At 38.8% G+C, this 21,702-nt stretch overlaps 1 protein-coding gene across 1 annotated transcript; it reads left to right on the top strand.

Annotated features, from left to right (window-relative positions):
- The first annotated feature begins 379 nt into the window (after positions 1 to 379).
- On the top strand, positions 380 to 19,191 carry LOC131936255 (mucin-17-like). Its single transcript, XM_059293168.1, has 20 exons — positions 380 to 1,333; positions 3,864 to 4,080; positions 5,441 to 5,619; positions 5,982 to 6,386; positions 7,107 to 7,832; positions 8,434 to 8,680; positions 10,017 to 10,127; positions 10,973 to 11,083; positions 11,876 to 11,999; positions 12,602 to 12,736; positions 12,929 to 12,978; positions 13,232 to 13,403; positions 13,851 to 14,116; positions 14,500 to 14,648; positions 15,128 to 15,290; positions 15,837 to 15,986; positions 16,617 to 16,839; positions 17,252 to 17,370; positions 18,047 to 18,181; positions 18,833 to 19,191. The coding sequence occupies exons 1-20, from the start codon at positions 380 to 382 to the stop codon at positions 19,189 to 19,191; spliced, it is 4,995 nt and encodes a 1,664-aa protein (XP_059149151.1).
- Positions 19,192 to 21,702: the final 2,511 nt, after the last annotated feature.

Genomic DNA, 21,702 nt, shown 5'->3' with positions numbered 1-21,702 from the left:
CTGTATTATGGTTGTATCATAGCTGTTTTATTCACAGTTTAAAACCTTCATCTTTTGGTGGGTATTAATTTCTATCGAATAAAGATTTACGAGAATGATACACTTAATAGAGACGACGGTTGACCAATTTTTTAAAATAATTTATTCATGAAATATGCTTTTATGTTTTCTGACTTTTCATTATCTTCACTTGCAGGAAGCGGTGCTAGAGTTCTCGGCCTTGGACATAGAATACCAAACGACATGCAGCTACGATAGTCTGCAAGTGATGGATGGGGAAGAGGCCAACCCCGATTTCCGGCGCAAGTTTTGTGGTAAAACCCTGCCCGAACCCTTGCGTCTGCAGACTTCAAAGCTGGTTCTGTTTACATCGGATGCTATGGTACAGGCTAGGGGGTTTCGGTTTCGGATAGTTTTTGTGGAGAGATCCACACCGGTTGGTGTAAATACCCCAACGACTGTAAACACCGAGACGCCCGGATATAGCAGTGTTTCCACTCTGGTGTCGCCATCTATAGGTCAGGCGGGGCTTGACGCGGCTGCTAGGTCGGCCAATGGTGTACACGAATCGACAGCAGCAGAAGATATGCAACAAACTACAGCAGCAGAAGATGTACAACAAACAAGCACTACAGAGGATATACAACATACAACATTAGCAGACGATATTCAAAATACAACATTAGCAAACAATATACATTATACAACAATAGATGACGATATACACCATACAACAGTAGATGATATTCAAACTACAACGACAGCAGGCAATATACAATATACAACATTAGCAGATGATATACAACATACAACAGCAGATGACAATTTACAACATACAACATTAGCAGACGACCTACAACACTCTACAGTGTCGCCATCTGTACCAGTGGTGATGTCAGAGCCAGCTAGCCCAGAACCTGGCGCACCATCACCATCACCATTACCATCCACACCTGCATATCCACTCCATTCTTCTGCTGATGTCGCCTACACTTCAACATACACCCTAGCATATACATCCACATCATCACATCCTGAATTGGGAACAATCCCGGAAATGACCCCTAACTCACCAAACAAAAGTTCATCAACAAGCCAGAGTAGCTTCCCTTGGGTCAACCAATCAGCAACATCCTCTACGACCACTGGCTCTTCGGTGACTGCAAGTGAAGTCCAGGAGTTAATTAGTTCTTCAATCCCATTGGTGGATATATGTAGTCACGTGATTTATCGTATTGACGGCGGTCACGTGTTTATAGCCTCGCCAGGACTGACCAATAGTCGCCCGCTGACGAATAGATGCGACATGGTGGTCGTAACGGGCAAACAAAAGGTGAGTGTGTCATGTGTTAATAAACGAGGTCAGTATTCTCGTGACGCAGCTCATATTGGAGTGTGTCAGGACCGTGTTTTAATTACTCCATACCAGTGGCGTAGCGAGGTCGGGTGTCACCCGGTGCGGCACTTAATGGTGTCACCCCCCCCCAGAGGCGTAGCGACCCTTCCCGGGGACAAACTTTCAAATTTTCGATTTGCACCCCCCCCTCAAAACTTTCGATTTGCACCCCCCCTCAAGTTTTCGATTTGTCACCCCCCCCTCCCCTCAAACTTTCGATTTGCACCCCCCTCAAGTTTTCGATTTGCACCCCCCCTCGAACTTTCGATTTGCACCCCTCCCCTCAAGTTTTTCTCTATATATTTTGCTATTTTTTGCCTTGGTGTCACCCCCCTAAATGGTGTCACCCGGTGCGGTCCGCACCCCCCGCCCCCCCCCCTCGCTACGCCCCTGCTCCATACGTATTAAAACAACAACTCGTATGTAAACCTGCTCATTGCACTGCACTGTAATGAAGATTGTGTTGTAACAGCCGGTGGTAGTGTTAATTTTTTTTACACAATACAAATGTGTGATATTTTATACAAACACCCTATTCAAATTAAGCTTAAAACACCACCGGTACCCTTATTATATAGATCTAGCATTGTTAGATATTTCTCCATCCTCCCACTCAGAACGAACAACAACATTTAATAACATTTTTAAATGCTATGTTAACGGTAAATTACGAGAATCCCATGACTTAGAGAAAATCCCTTGTTGCGTCTGTTTTAAAACAGCAAGTCTTTATTTGTAGAGCAAAGATAAAGAGAGTGATTGGTATTTTACTCTAAATAGCCCTCAGAAGGCTATTCGTACTTCGCTATTTCTAGCAGACCAATCAAATTTATTATTAAATTCATTGTCCTGCGCATGCGTATATAATTATTTTTATTAGCTTATGTATGAGATTCCAATTTTTAGATTGATAGAATCTGTTCCGGTGGTCGAAGTGGTTGTGCATTGGCCACCCACCCCTAGACACCAACCCCTTGTCTTAACCCACCCCTAGACACCCTCCCCTAGACACTCACCCCTAGACACTCACCCCTAGACACCCACCCCTTGTCTTAACCCACCCCGAGTCTTAGCCCACCCCTAGACACCCACCCATTGTCTTAACCCACCCCAAGACACCCACCCGTTGTCTTAACCCACCCCTAGACACCCACCCCTAGACATCCACCCCTAGACACCCACCCCTAGACACCCACCCCTAGACACCCACCCCTTGTCTTAAACCACCCCTAGACACCCACCCCTTGTCTTAACCCACCCCTAGACACCCACTCCTTGTCTTAACCCACCCCTAGACACCCACCCCTTGTCTTAACCCACCCCTAGACACCCACCCCTTGTCTTAACCCACCCCTAGACACCCACTCCTTGTCTTAACCCACCCCTAGACACCCACCCCTTGTCTTAACCCACCCCTAGACACCCACCCCTTGTCTTAACCCACCCCTAGACACCCACCCCTTGTCTTAACCCACCCCTAGACACCCACCCCTTGTCTTAACCCACCCCTAGACACCCACTCCTTGTCTTAACCCACCCCTAGACACCCACCCCTTGTCTTAACCCACCCCTAGACACCCACCCCTTGTCTTAACCCACCCCTAGACACCCACTCCTTGTCTTAACCCACCCCTAGACACCCACCCCTTGTCTTAACCCACCCCTAGACACCCACCCCTTGTCTTAACCCAATCCTAGACACCCACCCCTTGTCTTAACCCACCCCTAGGCACCCACCCCTTGTCTTAACCCACCCCTAGACACCCACTCCTTGTCTTAACCCACCCCTAGACACCCACCCCTAATCTTAACCCACCCCTAGACACCCACCCCTTGTCTTAACCATAACTCTACCTGTCTGACATGTTGAACTGGATAGTTAATCAAATTTAGTTTTCAACAAGAAAAGATGTATACCTGTATCAGCAGAGGTGCGAGCTGTTCCACCAAACACAAATCTAATACTATTTTTAAACTTTCATTTTTGGAAAAGAACGCCAAACCCAACTAAGTTTGACTGAACCAATTAGATTAAGGGTTACGATTAAATCCGTGATAAGATCAGGATTATGTTTAAGATCAGGACTGTCGTACAGGCAGTTTATTGCTTCCCCCCCCCCCCCCCGAAGAAAGTCTACCTCCCCCGAACTAGATGGAATTTATATAGTAAAAATATACTTTTACTAGTGTCCGCCCCCAACCCCCGGAAAATATCAAGTCCCCCCCCCCCCCCGGAGAAAAAAAGTCTGGAAGAAACACTGGTTTGTTGGTTAGCGCCAGGGTTAGTAAAGTTGTACTGGTAAAAATAGTAACTATTGGCTTTCTTTAAATGCCCGCTTTGGGTTTGATCCTGGTCTGGTTTTCACACCTTGACCCCCCCCCCCAGACGTAGAGCCTTGTTACTACATCTTGACCATCTCCCCCAGCTATAGAGCCTCGTTTTCACATTTTGACCATCTTCCCCCAGGTATTAAGCCTCACCCTGGAGTACCTGAATCTCCCCGAGAGCGACGACTGTTCCTTGGATTGGCTGGAACTCTCGTCAAAATCTGGCCGCATTGGCAGGTTCTGTGGCCGCAGACGTGGTGACAGTTTGCAGACGACCGAGTACTTTATAGCCTTGACCTTTTCATCAAAGGACATACAGACACAGGCGGGGTTCATGATGAAGATTGAAGCTCTAGGTGTGTGTACAATTTACGTTGAATGGTACATTTTTACAGAAGTGGTAGGTCACACATCTTACAGTGATTGGTAAATTTTTTCAGAGGTGGTAGAACATACATTTTGCAATAATTGGTAAACTTTTTTACTTTCTCGTATACAGAGTATAGAGGAAGTATTGTAATCGTGCACAAAAATCACATGAAATGTTGACAGTTTTCACAGTTTTACACCTCATTACTTCATCACATAAGGAGTATAAGGGACTTATTTTAATCGGGCAAAAAATTATAAATCCACATTTATCAAAATTTCGTCGTTTTATGCTTATTCGAGTCTGAAAAACTGGGTTTTGCAATTCTGTTCGTGTATCTCTGTGTGTGTTTGTATGTCTGTAAACACGATAACTTGTGTGCTATCGTGTTTCAATAAAAAAAAATTTCCCACCTCCAGAATTAGTAACATCCTAACGTTATACATGATAATTAATATAAAAGATGTCCTGGAGGTCCGCATGTCGCATGACAAACGAGCTCATGAGATCAGGATGACGTGAAGAGGCGGGAGACCCTGTACGTATGTCGCAAGATTTTCTTTGTCGGCTACTGGATACATGGGATTCTACGTCAGTGATTAAAAGATGCCTACAATTTGATACATGGGTTTACGTCAGTGATTGACAAATAATGGCAAGCTGTCGGAAATTTGATACATGCGTTATACATCACTGGTTTGCAATGAAGAAGTTTATATAAAACTGTAACAAAACTAATGTGATATTCTAATCCCCCTCCCACGCTGCGAGTGGGCGTACGCAGGATGTTGCGCAACACATGGTTGTATGTTTAGGGAATACTTCAAGCGGATTGGGGGGTTATGGTAATCATACGGCGAGGTTGTTCTTCGCGGAGGCTGTGTTTCTTTCAGTCTTTTTTTCTCATTTGGGGGTGGGAGGGTGGACACTGGTAATAGTAAATATTTCCTGAATAAATTATATTTCGTTCAGAAGGGGGGGGGGCGATCTTCCGGGTGGGGAAGGAATGTCTCTCTAAAGAGATGCCTGAAAGAAATACTGCGCGGAGATGGGGTGAGGGAGGTTAGTCTAGGGGGATTTTTGTTTAGGTGTTTTTTTTTAGGACCGAACATTATAGCGACAAGGTTTATTCGGCAATGTTAAAATACTCCAGATATAATGTTCATCGTACTGCTAATATAGCATTGAAGTTTAAATTAATAACGCGTGGAGGTAAATCGGGCTAATTAGCCGCTAGTCAAGAAATCATTGTCTCCCACCCCCTCGGACCCCTCCCCTACAAATTTAGCAAGGATTGTTACATCTAGTTCCGCCGGTTCTTGATCCAATTTTTTTATTATTTTCAGAAACGAGCTCGCCCAGCATGGCCGCCACCATCCAGCCAATCAGCGAGGCCGTACTATGCCAGTCGACGGTGGACTACTTAGACAACAGCCCATTGGTCCTCACAAGCCCGGGCTACCAGCTGGGCTTGTACCCGCTCAACATGGACTGCCACATGGCCGTGTTTACAGCTGCTAACAGAGTACGTCAGTCAATAGTTGGTCAGCTGACAGTCTCGGCATAGGGGAGAGTGATTGAGTGCAGATGAAGTAGAGTTCATTTTCATGTGTCCTTAACTCTTCATATGAAGGGATGCTGTAGTCAGCACTATGCCCACTATATCGCCCCCACCCCCCCCCCCCCCCACCGAACGAGATGGATTTTATATAGCAAACATACATTTTTACTATTTTCCGCCCCCCCCCCCCTTTCCCGAAAAATGTTGGTTAGAAATTCTTTGCTGATCTAAAGTTTCAAAACATGAGTTGGTCTTTACTCTAGTAAACTATAGCTCTACAGGCAGATATCATAAATAACAATCCTGTATTTTTCTCACTTTGACAGAAAATTATTTTGTCCATACTGGACTTTGAAACGGAAGGAAACTTCAATTGCTCGTACGATTACGTCATTGTGTATGACGGTGCAAGCCCTCAATCTAACTCGCTTGGACGCTACTGTGGGAGAATCATTCAGAAGGAGGTTATAACTTCCGGGTCAGCTATTTTTATAACTTTTATATCCGACTCTATAGTATCGAAAAAGGGCTTCAAGATAAAGCTTGACGGAGTCAACGACGATACCATTAAAACGACTAGTGAGTTAATGCAGGAGTCGAGTACACAAAAGACGTCTGCGATACCTGAATTCAGCACTTTAATGTCGATACTGACGTCACAGTATACAGCGTCAACTTCTAAGTTGGAGGAAAGTGCAACAACATTAACAACAGAACCACCACAACCAACAGCAGAATCATCAACTACAACAACTGAACCACCAACTACAACAACTGAACAACAAAAAACAACAACTGAACCACGAACTACAACTACAGAACCACAAACTACAACAACAGAACCACCAACAACAACAACTGAACCACCAACTACAACAACTGAACCACCAACTACAACAACAACAGAACCACCAACTACAACAACAGAACCACCAACAACAACAACAGAACCACCAACAACAACAACTGAACCACCAACTACAACAACAACAGAACCACCAACTACAACAACAGAACCACCAACTACAACAACAGAACCACCAACTACAACAACAGAACCACTAGCTACAACAACAGAACCACCAACTACAACAACAGAACCACCAACTACAACAACAACAGACCCACCAACTTCAACAACAGAACTACCAACTACAACAACAACAGAACCACCAACTACAACAACAGAACCACCAACTACAACAACAACAGAACCACCAACTACAACAACAGAACCACCAACTACAACAACAGAACCACCTACTACAACAGAACCACCAACTACAACAACAGAACCACCAACTACAACAACAGAACCACCAACTACAACAACAACAGAACCACCAACTACAACAACAGAACCACCAACTACAACAGAACCACCAACTACAACAACAGAACCACCAACTACAACAACAGAACCACCAACTACAACAACAGAACCACCAACTACAACAGAACCACCAACTACAACAACAGAACCACCAACTACAACAACAGAACTACCAACTACAACAACAACAGAACCACCAACTACAACAACAGAACTACCAACTACAACAACAGAACTACCAACTACAACAACAACATCAGAACCACCAACTACAAAAACAGAACCAAAAACTACGACAACAACAACAACAGACCCACCAACTACAACAACAGAACCACCAACTACAACAACAACGACTGAATCACCAACTACAACAACAACAGAACCACCAACTACAACAACAGAACCACCAACTACAGCAACAGAACCACCAACTACAGCAACAGAACCACAAACTACAACAACAGACCCACCAACTACAACAGACCCACCAACTACACCAGAACCACCAACTACAGCAACAGAACCACAAACTACAACAACAATGACTGAATCACCATCAACTACAACAACAGAATCGCCAACTACAACACTAGAGTCACCTTCTACAACAACAGAACCACCAACTACCACACCAACTACTGCCACGACAACACCAACCACACCAACCACACCTACGCTAGCCACCACTGCCTCTACTGATCCCGTATTAGAAACAGCTTGTTCTGGCGTCCCTTACCTTCTCGCCACCTCAGGAACGATAACCTCTCCAGGCTTTACGTCAGGCCACTCCTACCCCAATGACGTCACATGTCAGTGGATCATTGAAGGCGGGAACAACAAGGTAGGTAATCAGTTCAATCATATTAAATATCAGTTTAGAGTTGCCCACTTGTAGAGGTACTTATACATTTTAAACTGCTTGAGGTGTATTGTAGATTTGAGAAAAGAAATGCTTATAAGATTTCTACAAAAAGTTTACTTAACTAATGAAACCCACTTGGTGAATTGAATAATGCTTGAAACGGCAGCGAGAAAAATTCTAAAAAAAATTGTGAAAAAATAGCAAACACGTTTTCGATATGGAGATAATTAGCAGTTGTTTTACAACAGATGAGTCTGAAAAGAAAAAACAAGTCGGTGGATTTTTCTTTTCAAAAATGTATAAAATATACAACACTAAAATTTCCAAGGTAACAGAATGTACTTTAACTGCAGTATTCTTTAAGTTTGAGGTAGTTAAAAAAAAAAACTTTCATCAAAGGTGGGGGTATCAACAGTTGATTTAATCAAACTTTAAAAATGTCGATCTACTGTTGTAACAAATATTATTGTTTTTTTTTTAAATCAGTTTAATGATAATTTATTTGTTTTATAAAGTTTATTAAAACATTTTTTTTCTTCCATTTCTTCGATGATTTAATCTAAAAAATCATTTCCCTCAGATTATCTCCCTGCATTTTACAACCTTCGACCTGGAGCAGCAAGCGTCATGTGACTACGATTACCTGGAGGTGTCTGGCGTCGACAACAACACGCGGACGGTGCTTGGGCGCTTCTGTGGTCAGCAGAGGCCCGATGACGTCACGTGGGTGGGTCAGAGGCTGGAGGTGACGTTTGTCTCAGACAGGATGGGTAGCAGGCCAGGCTTCTCGCTGTCGTACAGGGTGACACGGCAGCAGGCGGTCACAGGTGGGTGGTGTCTCAGACAGGATGGGCAGCAGGCCAGGCTTCTCGCTGTCTTATAGGGTGACACGGCAGCAGACGGCTACAGGTGGGTGGTATCACACAGGTGGGTGGTAGGTGGGTGGCGTCACACAGGTGGGTGGCAGGTGGGTGGCGTCACACAGGTGGGTGATGTTACACAGGTGGGTGGCGTCACACAGGTGGGTGGCAGGTAGGTGGCGTCACACAGGTGGATGGTGTCACACAGGTGGCTGGCAGGTGGGTGGCGTCACATAGGTGGGTGGTGTCACACAGGTGGGTGACGTCACACATGTGGGTGGTGTCACACAGGTGGGTGGCGTCACACAGGTGGGTGGCGTCACACAGGTGGGTGGCGTCACACAGGTGGGTGGCGTCACACGGGTGGGTGGCAGTTGGGTGGCGTCACACAGGTGGGTGGTGTCACATAGGTGGGTGGCGTCACACAGGTGGGTGGCGTCACACAGGTGGGTGGCGTCACACAGGTGGGTGGCGTCACACAGGTGGGTGGCGTCACACAGGTGGGTGGCGTCACACAGGTGGGTGGCGTCACATAGGTGGGAGGCATGTGGGTGGCGTCACATAGGTGGTTGGCGTCACATAGGTGGGTGGCGTCACACAGGTGGGTGGCGTCACACAGGTGGGTGGCATCACACAGGTGGGTGGCAGGTGGGTGGCGTCACACAGGTGGTTGGCGTCACATAGGTGGGTGGCAGCTGGGTGGCGTCACACGGGTAAATCACGTACAAAAGTCGGTCACACAGGCAACTGATACTCATAGCTAAAACACACGGGCAACCGATGCTCATAGCGAAAACACACAGGTAACTAACGTAACACGTGTAATGACGTCAGACATTTAGTGACGTCACACAGCTGACTCAATCAGGTAAGTGACGCATACAGGCTATTGAGACCCACAGCACCTGACGCCGCTTGCAACTGAATACATTTGGATTTTGTGCAACAGACAAACATGTAATGCGCTGGACAGCTAACCCGAAAGTCTTGGTTCAAAGCAGTAGAATGTCCCTGAGCCCACCCAGCTCTGATGGGTACCAAACTCACGTTAGGGAAAGCAAAGGCGGCTGGGCATAGTGCTGACCACACTATCCCTTCAAATGCCGAGGTCACAGAACCAGGTGAACTCTACTTCACTTTTACTATGGACAGTCAGGTTCGAAAAGACAACAAAACAAGTCATGACACCTCCGGATATCAAACACAGCTACGCCGTATGTATACATGTCTGTGCATGTCTTCTGATGTATGTACCAACAACATCTCTAATGTTAAGCTTCACCAAGTCTACCTTCTCTCGCAGTGTGTCCTTCTGGTCGTGTGGCATGCAGCAGTGACGTCAAGTGTATCCCAATAGAGTGGCTGTGTGACAAGGAGCCTGACTGTTCGGATGGCGAGGATGAAAGTGAATGTGGTAAGGCTAACTACCGACATCAAACAGTGGAGATGCTTGTTAACTACATCTTTCACGAGTATCAAATTTTTAAAATATTTTTTTAAAAATACTTTTATTTGCAATTTAAAACAAGTGCATCATATTTTACATACTAATGTACGTATTTTAAATAATAATGTACTTATTTTACATAATAATGTACGTATTAAAAACATATTGAAGATGGATTTACAAATTTATACATATAAAATAAATTAATAGATATGCTGTTTAGACCATTTTTAACAACATTTATATACAAAGTTTATACAGGGAGGAAATAAATAATAAGTATGTGCTGGTGAAAAATTTAAAGTCGAGTGAGAGGATGGTTCATGGGGGCTAAAAACATTCAAATGGGGATGAGGGTATTTGCGGGTTCTGGTCCAGTGATTCGTATCTAAACAATATTTATAGGTTGTTTGGTTGTTGAGTATGGGGTAGGGGTGGGCAGGCGTGAAGCAAGCGACGTCCGGACGTTGTATAATTTCATCTCATGTTTAAAACACCGTGTTCAGTTGGAGTAAACAATTTTACTTTTAAGATATTGCGTTGACAACAGTGAACATGGCTACATTTAATGAAATTAGAAGGATTTCGCGATTTAAAAAAATCAGTACACTTTATTGAGTATTATGCCAACACATTATTATTTATGTAATAGCGGAATACCCGTGCTTTGCGAAGGTTTTAAAATATGTTTGAACAAATCTTTAATTTAAAAAAAATTGAAATTGACATATCATTTATAAAAAAAATTACAAAGATTTTTAATACAGCTCAAAATGTCTTTAGAAGTTTATTATATATTATTTTATTTACAGACGAGTGTGGGAAGGACGAATTTGCCTGTTCGGAGAAGAGTTGCATCCCTTTCTACCATGTTTGTGACGGGGAACCTCAGTGCCAGTACTGGGAGGACGAAGCCGTCTGCTGTAAGTTGGGTGGTGTGCACCAGTAGCTTTTTTTCCTCGCCGTATGAATGTGTAAGGTATGTGAGTTAGGTACCCATCAGAGCTGGGTGGACAGGGCCATTGACTTGAACCGGGATTCGAGCTCGAGACTTTCAGGTTAGCAGCCTAGTGCTCTGCCGCTAGGCCATCTTCTAATTGAAACAAGACAAACATTAAATTTTTATTCCTCTCTAAGCATTGGACACATATTATTTTTGTGCAGTGTTTCTTCCAGACCTTTTTGTCCGGGGGGGCACTTGAAATTTTCGGGGGGCGGGGGGGGGGGGGGGGGGCGGTAGACTTTCTTCGGGGGGGGGGGGGCGGACACTGTTAAAAGTATATATTTTCTATATAAATTATATAAATTTCATTTCGTTCGGGGGGGGGGGGGGGGCGGTAAATTTTTTTCGGGGGGGGGGGGGCTCCGCCTCCCCGAAGAGATGCCTGGAAGAAACTCTGTTTTTGTGATGCTATTCTATTGTTATCGAGGTACCTGCTATAGGTTGAGGCGATACGGCCATACAGTTATTTGTAGCGTCATGCTTTAGTAATAAAGATGCCATAACGATCCGTCGTTTATAATATGACAATTATGGATTTTTGTACCATCGAATAAATTATAATTTAATTATTTATTTTAAGAAATTTATCTATGCATTAATTTTTTTTTAATTTTTTTTTGCTATTTAATTAACTAATTTAAAGAATTTTGAAAGGTATTTTTTTTATCTTTTATTTATATCTTTTAAAAGATATTTTAAAATAATTTGGCAGCAAAACTTGACGAAAGTGGCACACTGGAGGTCATGGCCGAAGGTCGTTGGTTTCCGGTTTGTGCTGAAGGGTGGGAAGAAGGTGGAGTTAATGCCAGATGGGCTTGTGAGAATGTTGGAAAATTGTAAGTTGTATTTGTGTGAGTATATTGTGCCTGTATGTGTTCATTGATTAAATAACAGGTAGCCATAAAATCTAATTATAGCAGTCTTGTTAAAAAAAATCTCAAATTTATAGTGCAGCCCATGTTTGTAGACAGGCAAATGAACCAATCATGACAATCTTGAAATTAAGTTGATAGGGCTATAGATATAGATCTAGTAAAGATTCATAAGCCTGTTTGTTTCCAAAATAATAACATTTTTACTTTTGATAATAATGAATTAAGGTATTCATTTCATAGATAAGATTTATGAAAACACAATATTTTAAATTATTTTCATTAAATCGTGTTTATCTAAAGTGGAATTTGGCTGTTTGTAATGATTTTAAATTAGGTGTGTGTGTCGATGTGTGTTTGTGTGGCTGTGTATAAGAATGTGTGGTTATGTGTGAGAATGTGTATGTGTGTGTGTGAAGCTGTATGTGAGACTATGTGAGTTGTTATATGTAGGTGTGTGTATGTGTTTAAATACAAAATAGTTACAACTGTTTTTAAAATCATCTATGGACGACCCTTTAGCATGAATGTATTGTTGTAGTCGTGTGACTTTTGCTCCTCCCCAGGCAACCCGAGTCTGTGACTGGAGTGTTGGTCCAACAAGCCAAGTTCTTTGCTCATGTGTCTGTCATACAACACAATTTGACAAACGTTGCAGTGTTGACATCATCAAATAGCTACAGTACAGAACTGCATCTCAGGTCAGATACTTGACTGCTGTAGACTGCTGTAGACTGCTGTAGACTGGTGTAGGCTAAATACAATTTACTTACAATAAAAAGGAGGTTAAATAATTTTGACATTGATTTATTTTATTTGGCTAAATTATTTTATTTAAGTTATTATCTTTTAATAAAATACCACTCACTTTTCAATAAATTATATTTTTCCAGCTCAAATTGTGAAGAGAATCTTGGTGTCCAGCTTATTTGCTCATCAAAGGGTAATTGTAGTAATTGAAAAGTTGATTTGATTTGTTTATTATTAAATATTAAGAAAGCAAAACAATGAACAAATAGGCCTATAGTTTTTTTTATATATATATTTAATTGTAAAAATAAATTTTTGATAATTTCTACCAATTAAACATTTTCCTATTTTCAAAACACAAGCAAAAAATGTAAATAGATTCTACTTTTAATACTTCTAACAGAATAAAATTTAATTTTAAATGTCTAAAATTTTTCTAAAATAAGAATGTGGTCAGCGAGCTAATCACCTGCCTCAGCCTTATGTGCTGGGTGCCAGCAATTCTGTGGATGGCCAGTGGCCATGGATGGCCGCTGTATTTTCTGGATCTATGTTTACATGCGGAGCTTCTCTGATATCTGACCATTGGCTGGTCACTGCTGGACATTGTGTTTACAAGTAAGTCATGTTGTTACTTCACTTATTTTCCTAGGCTACGTAATGGTTGGCCAAAGTGCACTTGCATAAACTATACTTTTAATCAAATAGTATAAATGGTTTTACTGTAAACATATTTTAACTTTTCCAAAACTCACAGTTGTTTCCTAATCGCTAATATAGAAACATTTGAAATAGGTTAATCAAAAATAATGATTTAAAACATCTGTTATTTGTTAGAAATAATTTTGCAATAATATTTTTCGGAAATTTTCCCAGATTTTTACCATTTAAAAAACTAAATTAAAATCTGTTTTAGAGCCTTTTGAGAAAATATTACCTCAGCTTTATTTATTGAACTTATACTAAGATTCTTTTTTTAAACTTATATAATTGTAATTAACCTTGTTTCAAATTATAGTTTTTTTTAAAAGCTTTAATTACTCTTTACACACCTTTTATTTTCAGCATGCTTAACTCCCCTCAAACAACGACTGTCCACTTGGGGCATGTCAACATTAACTCCCCTGAAATGATCAGCATCCGTGTCTCAGAGATTGTGATACACCCAGAGAACAACTACATCTACAACAACGACATCGCCCTACTGCGGCTGGAACAGCCTGTCACCCTCAGTGAGATGGTGGCTCCACTTTGCCTGAGCTCAGTGGTCCGACCTCGGAGCTTAAGTTTACCGTGTTATGTGGCAGGCTGGGGTGTCAGTGACAAACTGAGTACGTCTGTCTGTAACATATTCCATATGTCTTACCTAAGTCTGTCTTTAACATATTTCATATTTGTCTAAATGTCTTACCATTGTATTGTATGTATTGTATATAATATGTCTAAATGTCTTACCTAAGTCTGCCTTTAACATATTCCATATCTTTATTAATAATAATTTCATAGTGCACATTTACTTCATGCATTATTTTTGTTAAAAGATAAACATTACTTTTGTTTGTTTTGGACTTATCAAGAATATCCATTGTTTTGATAAAATTGACTTAAAAGTTTAGTAAAAGTTAATTTAGTAAAGTTACAAGTTCATAATAATTCATGCTTTAAACTGCTTTTACGTAGTTAAAATTTTTTATAACATTACATTTTAAAACAGACATAGCTTCAGGTGAACTGAGTTCCATTCTTCACCATACAAAAATAAAACTGTGGGACCAGACAAAATGCCAGATGGCGTATCCTGACAGGGTGAAACCAACTATGCTGTGTGCTGGTTATCAGAATGGGGAAATGGATGCTTGTAAGGTGAGTCAACATTTGGATGGGGTGGGATGTTTGTGTTGGTTGGATGATGGGGTGTGGATGTTGGTGTGTGGATATTGGTTGGATGTTAGTGTGTGGATGTTAGTTGGATGTTTGGGTGTGGATCTTGGGTGTGGATGTTGATTGAGTGTTGAGGTGTGGATGTTGGTGTGTGGATGTTAGTTGGATGTTGGTGTGTGGGTGTTAGTTAGATGCTGGGGTGTGGATGTTGGTTGGCTTTGGGTGTGTGGATAATATTAGGATGTTGAACCATGGATATGTTGGATGTTGGGTTGTGGATGTTATTATGATGTTGTAGGTGATGATGTTAGTCATATTATTGATATAATGTCTGCAAATTAATGCCTGCCAGCAGTTGGGTTGTGGATATTAGTCCTTATGTTGATGTGATGTACTAGTAACTGTTTTGCTGAGAATAACCATGAGTTACAGTTAGTGCTACAACTTTCATGTTTGTCTAGGGTGACAGTGGTGGCCCCTTGATGTGTCTATCTGCACATAACCTGTGGGAGCTGGTGGGGGTTGTGAGCTGGGGGGAGAGCTGCGGCCAGATTGGCAAGCCAGGGGTGTACACACAAGTGGATTCATATCTGACCTGGATCAGATCCGTCATTGGTGACCCAGGTACCTTAACAAATAAATATTCTATTTAATATTAATATCTAGTCTGGATCAGATATGTCATTGATAGATTATTTTAATGTTCATATTTGTATAAGATCTGTCATTGATGACCAAGGTATCTAAATAGTAGTTTACTTTAACGTTCATGTTTGAACTGTATAAGATCTGTCACAGACAACTCGGGTCTTTCAACTCAAAAGATTCTGATTAAAATAAATTACACTATTAGACCCACAGTGTTATTTCACTACCCTGTTTAGACAAAGAGACTGGAAAAACAATTAGCATAATGACATTGCAGATTAGATACCGGATCAAAGACCTACTGTTCTGAACCTTTGCCTAGCATAGTATTATAACTTAAATTACAACTTGTCTCACAACATCCAATCTCTTCAAATCTTTACTAATCAATACATACTAAGAAAAATAATTCATCCATTTCTGTATAAAATGTAAAATCTCTTTTTTGAATTTGTTAAATAAAATAAATATTTTTCATTGTTACAAAATTAAATAAAAGACAAATGTAATGCATGTTTCCAGAAGGTCAACATTTCAACTGTGACTTTGAGCACCCAGATTTTTGTGGGTATACCAGCCAATCAGAAAGTGAATTTGCTTGGAGCAGAAGGGCAGGGGGCCTCCATGTTCCCTCAATGCCAACTATGGACAACACCTTCAAAAATGCAACAGGTGGTGTTAGACAATTTCAAATATCAGCCAAGATAAAAAAAATATCTCTGATTTTAAACAAATATTAGCCAAGATAAAAGTATCTCTAATATTAAACATTAAAAAAATATCAACCAAAATAAAAATATCTGTGATGTTAAGAAATATCAGCTAAGTCGAAATAGTCTCTTTATAAATTTTTGTGAATCTCTGATAATGTCTTTGAGTTTTTATATTTCAGTTTTAAATGGGTTCTAATAATAAAAATATAAAAACAAATAGTGTAAGAATATTAATAGTTAATTATATTATAAGGCTGGAGCATATGCCTGTTTTTTTTAATGTATTAGCCTATGTTTTGAGTTATGATTGTCATGTATCATATTGACTTAGTATACTGTGGTGATGGTTAAAGATGTATTGTAGCATACATTTAATTTTGTAAAACTGAAAATTATGATAAGCTTGACTAAATCAAAAGCTGGGAGAGGATTCTATGTTTTTCTGCTGATATATTTGAATTCTGGTATAGACCTATTTATAAATATAATTAAATTCAACAAATATCTGTTGTTTTTAAATATAATTAAAATTAAATTAAATAATTTTTAAAAATTATAATAAAAATCTTTTGTTTCATTCATTTATTAGGACACTATGCATACACATATGTCCCTTACAACACCAAGTACAAATCAGCTATACTGAAATCTTCAGCCATGGAGGTAACAAATGAAAAAAGTTGTTTGCATGCTTTTGTACTGGTCTATGATTGCGAGTTGTGTAAGATGGAGGTCAAGGCTGTCAGTTCTACTGGCATCGTCAGTCAGGTGTTGTTTCAAGTGTCGTCAGCACAAACAACATCTTGGCTCGGGTAAGTGGGTTGCAAGATTTTAATTTTAATTCTAGGTATTTAAATTTTATTCTATTCCTTTCTAAATCTATATTTCCTTTATATCAGATAAATGTTGATAATAGCTTGGTTCAATAATACCATTTTAAAATAAATTTTAATTTATCAAGAATTTCTGTAGTTTCCTGCTAAGCCCAAATAAAAAATTCTTATTTTAATATAATGGCTGGAGTATGTGCTTATGTCAGAATAAAGAAAATGGGTTGGTTGGGAACTAAGTATTATTAGAAACATTTTTAATAAAAGAGTATAAAAATAAATTATTCTAGAAACTTCTGGTTAAAGGAAAATACAACAAGTTTAACACTCGATTAAACAAAAAGGAAAATGTTAATTATGTTCTCAAAAATAGCTTGAACCTTGTTCATTACAGTTTTAGTGTAGACATCCCACAACAGACTCAAGAGATTCAGTTCATCTCAACATCTGGTAGACTCTCTGGTGGTGGAATAGCACTGGATGATGTCTTTCTGGACAAAGGCATTTGTGAAAGTATTTTAATTGTTTTCTTTTGGTAGTTAGTCTAAAAAATGTTTAAATGATGTAATAAGTTGGGGGTCATCCATAAATGACGTCACGCTTTTTTTGACGATTTTTTACCTCCCCCCCCTCCCCTCCGTCACACTTTGTCACAAAAAGCCAGACCCCCCCCCCCTAAAATGACGTCACACCTCAACCTACAACCCCCCTCCAAATTGCAGTTGAATTTTTTTTAAACATTGATATTTTTCCAAAATCTTGTCTAAACTATTACAATTTATTAAAACAGTTATCTAAAACGCGAAATAACGTCTAAAATTCGTTTTCTAACATTGCTTTTTTATAATGCAAAAATGTGACGTCGCAACATCTGACCCCCCCCCCCCCCCCCCTCCCCCTCATCACACATCGTCACAAAATTACGGACCCCCCTCCCCCCTACGAGTGTGACGTCATTTATGGATGACCCCTTGTTAAACATTTTTCTTTACATTAGGTAAACAAATCAATATAAAATATTATCAGCTTATTTTGTAGAATCATTTCCAAATTTTTTTCATTTAAAACAACTGTATTAATTCTAGATCGATATGTTTATTTTGTTTTTAATTTTAAAAAATTAAACCAATAATTATAATAAAACTAGTAACTTAGAGATTTGATCTGATATCAAGAAGTTTTGTTTCAGATACTTTACTCATCAACTGTGATTTTAATTCACCCACTACAAATGGTGAAAACAGTGGTTCATTTTGTGGATACACCCAGGAAACTGTATCAGATGATTTCAACTGGGTTGTTCAATCTGACACTAACTCTAATGGTAATTCTAAGATAATTTAATTTTTTAATATTATGTAGACCTGGAATTATAATTCAGCTGACTAAATGAATTCAGCTTTTTTGGTACAAGGAAGTTATCATGACATGTGCATATGCACACCAACAGTGAGGGTTACTCTAGCATTCAATTACTTCACATATAGTAGACTTACTTCCCCTGGCCATTAGAGAAGTCTGGCAAATAGAGAAGTAGACTTACTTGCCCTGGCCAATAAAGAAGTAGACTTACTTCCCCTGCCCAGTGGAGAAGTAGACTTGATTTCCCCTGGTTAATAGAGAAGTGGACTTACTTCCCCTGACCAATAAGGCTGGTAAGTAGGTCACCAACCAGTTCTATGGCTCATGCAGGTTTTATTGATGACCTACTTACCAGCACTATAAAGAAGTAGACTTACTTCCCCTGGCCAGTGGAGAAGTAGACTTACTTCCCCTGGACAGTGGAGAAGTAGACTTACTTCCCCTAGCCAGTGGAGAAGTAGACAAATACATGATTTATAGATAGACAAGACATATTTTTGTTCACAGAGTCAACATTGGGGTCTACTGATATATTAGAAAACATAACTGAATTATACGTAAAAGAATTGTACCCTATCCATCCGCTAAAAAAAAAATTTTGCATATTTTCCAGATTACTTCCTTAGAGCTTTTGGGCCTTTTAATTTTCCTGGCAACATCGCTGGGATAATGTCTCCAGCAGTCAAGACTGCCATTTTTATGTGCCTGAGTTTTCGTATGAGAACATCTGCATCTAACGTGGGCTACCTTCAAGTCTGCAAATTGTTTTATTATGGTGGCTATGCATATCCGGATTGTTCTTTATGGACTTCAAGGTTCAAGGCCATCAGCCCAAATGTCTGGAGTGAAGTCCAAGTTCAGATCGAGGCTTTAGGAACAGATTTCTATATAATGTTTGAGATGACCAAAGGTCAAACTATAGGTTACATTGATGTAGATGATATACAAAGATTTGATGGTAATTGTTTGTGATACTAGGTCATTTAAAGTTAATAATAATCACACTGCAAACATTTATTTTTTATATAATTACAATTTATTATTATTATTTTCTCTGGGTTTTTTTTTCAATTTGATTAAAATTTTAGATTTTAAGTGGTTATATGAATAACAAAATGCCATATGTCTTTAAGTAATATAAACTTCTCTTAAGTTTGGTTCTGAGTTGTACCTTTATGGAACTAGTAAAAAAAAAAGATTCCCTGCAATTTCTGCAGCAAAGAAAAACATGAAACAATGTTAACATTTTTATCTAACATACTAATGTTATCTATCATAAAATTTTTATAGTTCCACACCACAAAGCAGTTAACTAATGATTAAAATGACCCGCTATATATCACATACAAAACATTAGGATTTCATGCTGTTGACACTAAACAACATTCAATATTGTTCCACATTACAAGCAGCAAAATGTGACCCAATACATAAAGGATTTGTATAACCATCATTATATTTTTCCCCACATAATTTAGTTTCTCTTTTGGAGTGGTGGAGTTCAAGAAATTAAAAACCTAAGTACAAACAAATTTTAGTGAGGCTTAATGACCTAATCCACCACATCAAAATCTCAGCATCCAACTAGAAAACTGCTCCCATACTATTTGATCAACAGAACAGTGTGATCTGAAATAAGCCTTTTTTTGGCTTGGGTTTGTTCATCTTTGTTAGTGTAATGTTTCTTGAAAGCTTTGGATCCAATTACTGTTTGAATTTTATAAAGCAACCTATATAATCTGTTATAATCATTTGTTTATTAATTTAAACTTGGAACAATAATTGTAAAAAGCTAATTCATCTTATTAAAGATGCATTACAAATAATGATGTTATCATGGTACTTAAACATCTGCAATACTGTTTTAATCTTTACATTGACTTGTTCAAGGGCAGAATGCAAAATATATTTATTATGTTAATTTATTGTAATGTGATTTCATCGTGTATAATGCTTAAGTCTAGCAGACTTCTTTTACCTGTAGAAACAGGGTATGAGAGGTTATAGCAGAACTATCAATATTGTAATACAGAGAAATAATTAATTTAAAGAAAGAATAGTAGGGCAACAGTATAAAAAACTGGATCAAAGAATGTCATTCTAAGTGTCACCAGACAGCAAACATTGTGAGCAGACTCCAGGTGTAATATTGCTACATTTAACAGAATGGACATAACATGAGTTGAAACTGATTATTTGTTTTCAAAAAACATTTTCCACCAACAGGAATTCAAGTTTTCAATACTATAAGATTTGTTCATATTTTTTTTTTTATTGTTGTTATTTTTTTTAAAAAACAATTTGGAAAATGTGAGTTAAATCGATCTGTTTCTGAAACTTCAGCAATATGTACTCAGCTAATTAGATATCCACGTAATAAAATTTTTTAAAATTGTGTACATTTTTAAAATAATTTCAGGTAGGCCTTAATTGTTGATCTTGCATTTTAAATTGACATATACATGTTATATATAATATTAACACTTTAATATATCAGTAACCATATTATATTGCTACCTCACTAACTCTACTAATTATATATTATAATTTTTAAAAATTACTCTGCAGTTATATTGTTTGGCTTCATATGTTTTGACCGACATAAACAATGACTTTGTTGATGATATAAAGCAGTACATATTAAAAGAAAATATATTCATCTTTGGACACTTCACTTTTGCCTGTATGTGTGTGTGTGTGTTGAGACAGTGGTTGGTGACTCTTGAATCCAGTGTGGGGAAAAAGTTTATAAAAAAAAAATTCAACACGCAAAACACAATAGAAGTTTCTATTATAGTTTAAATTAAATCATGTTTTTGTAAACTGAAGTGTTTTGGTGCCTTAAAATTTAACACTTAGAAATGCTTAATACAGGTAAATATTCTTCTCTTTAAACTATACCATCAATAATAAGCTAGAATAATATTTTTTTTTTTTCATTTAATTTTTGTGCATTCCATACCTTCCGGATAATTTTAAATCCGCCATATGCAGATCAATTGAATTTTTATTATTACACGACAACATTATTAATATCATTCATTATTTCACCCACCCACTTCTAAAACAAGAATTCTGAAGAAAACTTATTATCATAACCGTCCACCGCAAAACAATTTTATTTCGTCACTCCAGAATTTGAAGGCATGTTGGGATTTCCTCTGGAAATTAAAATAAAATTGCATTTGGTGTTAAGTGTGTATAATTTTTCTTAATTTTTTTTTTTGGAAGGGTTTATTATTCATTACTTAGGCCTATTAGTATTTTCATTAAAAATCTGACATTTAAAGAAAATCTGGCACTCATCGGAATCTTTGAAGTTGCCGAATTTTTTAAAAACATGAATCCATCCTGATAAAGAGACCCATAATTAATTAATTATGTCTAGTTAGTATGATTGAAGCGTCGTTGTTTGTGGGTACATTGCCATAAAAAATTGTTGCAAAGAGAATCATCATCGGGTGCCTGCTCAATCATTCATTC

This window comes from Physella acuta, unplaced genomic scaffold (assembly GCF_028476545.2).
Source record: "Physella acuta isolate Inbredline_101_S28 unplaced genomic scaffold, ASM2847654v3 ptg000173l, whole genome shotgun sequence".
NCBI classification, from domain to species: domain Eukaryota; kingdom Metazoa; phylum Mollusca; class Gastropoda; family Physidae; genus Physella; species Physella acuta.
This window is presented reverse-complemented; position numbering and strand designations above follow the sequence as displayed.

Coding starts and splice junctions, on each gene's coding strand:
- LOC131936255 (XM_059293168.1), top strand. CDS start 380: ATGGTACAGGCTAGGGGGTTTCGGTTTCGGATAGTTTTTGTGGAGAGA. Junction 1,334..3,863: donor TCGTAACGGGCAAACAAAAG/GTGAGTGTGTCA, acceptor ATCTTCCCCCAG/GTATTAAGCCTCACCCTGGA. Junction 4,081..5,440: donor GATGAAGATTGAAGCTCTAG/GTGTGTGTACAA, acceptor TATTATTTTCAG/AAACGAGCTCGCCCAGCATG.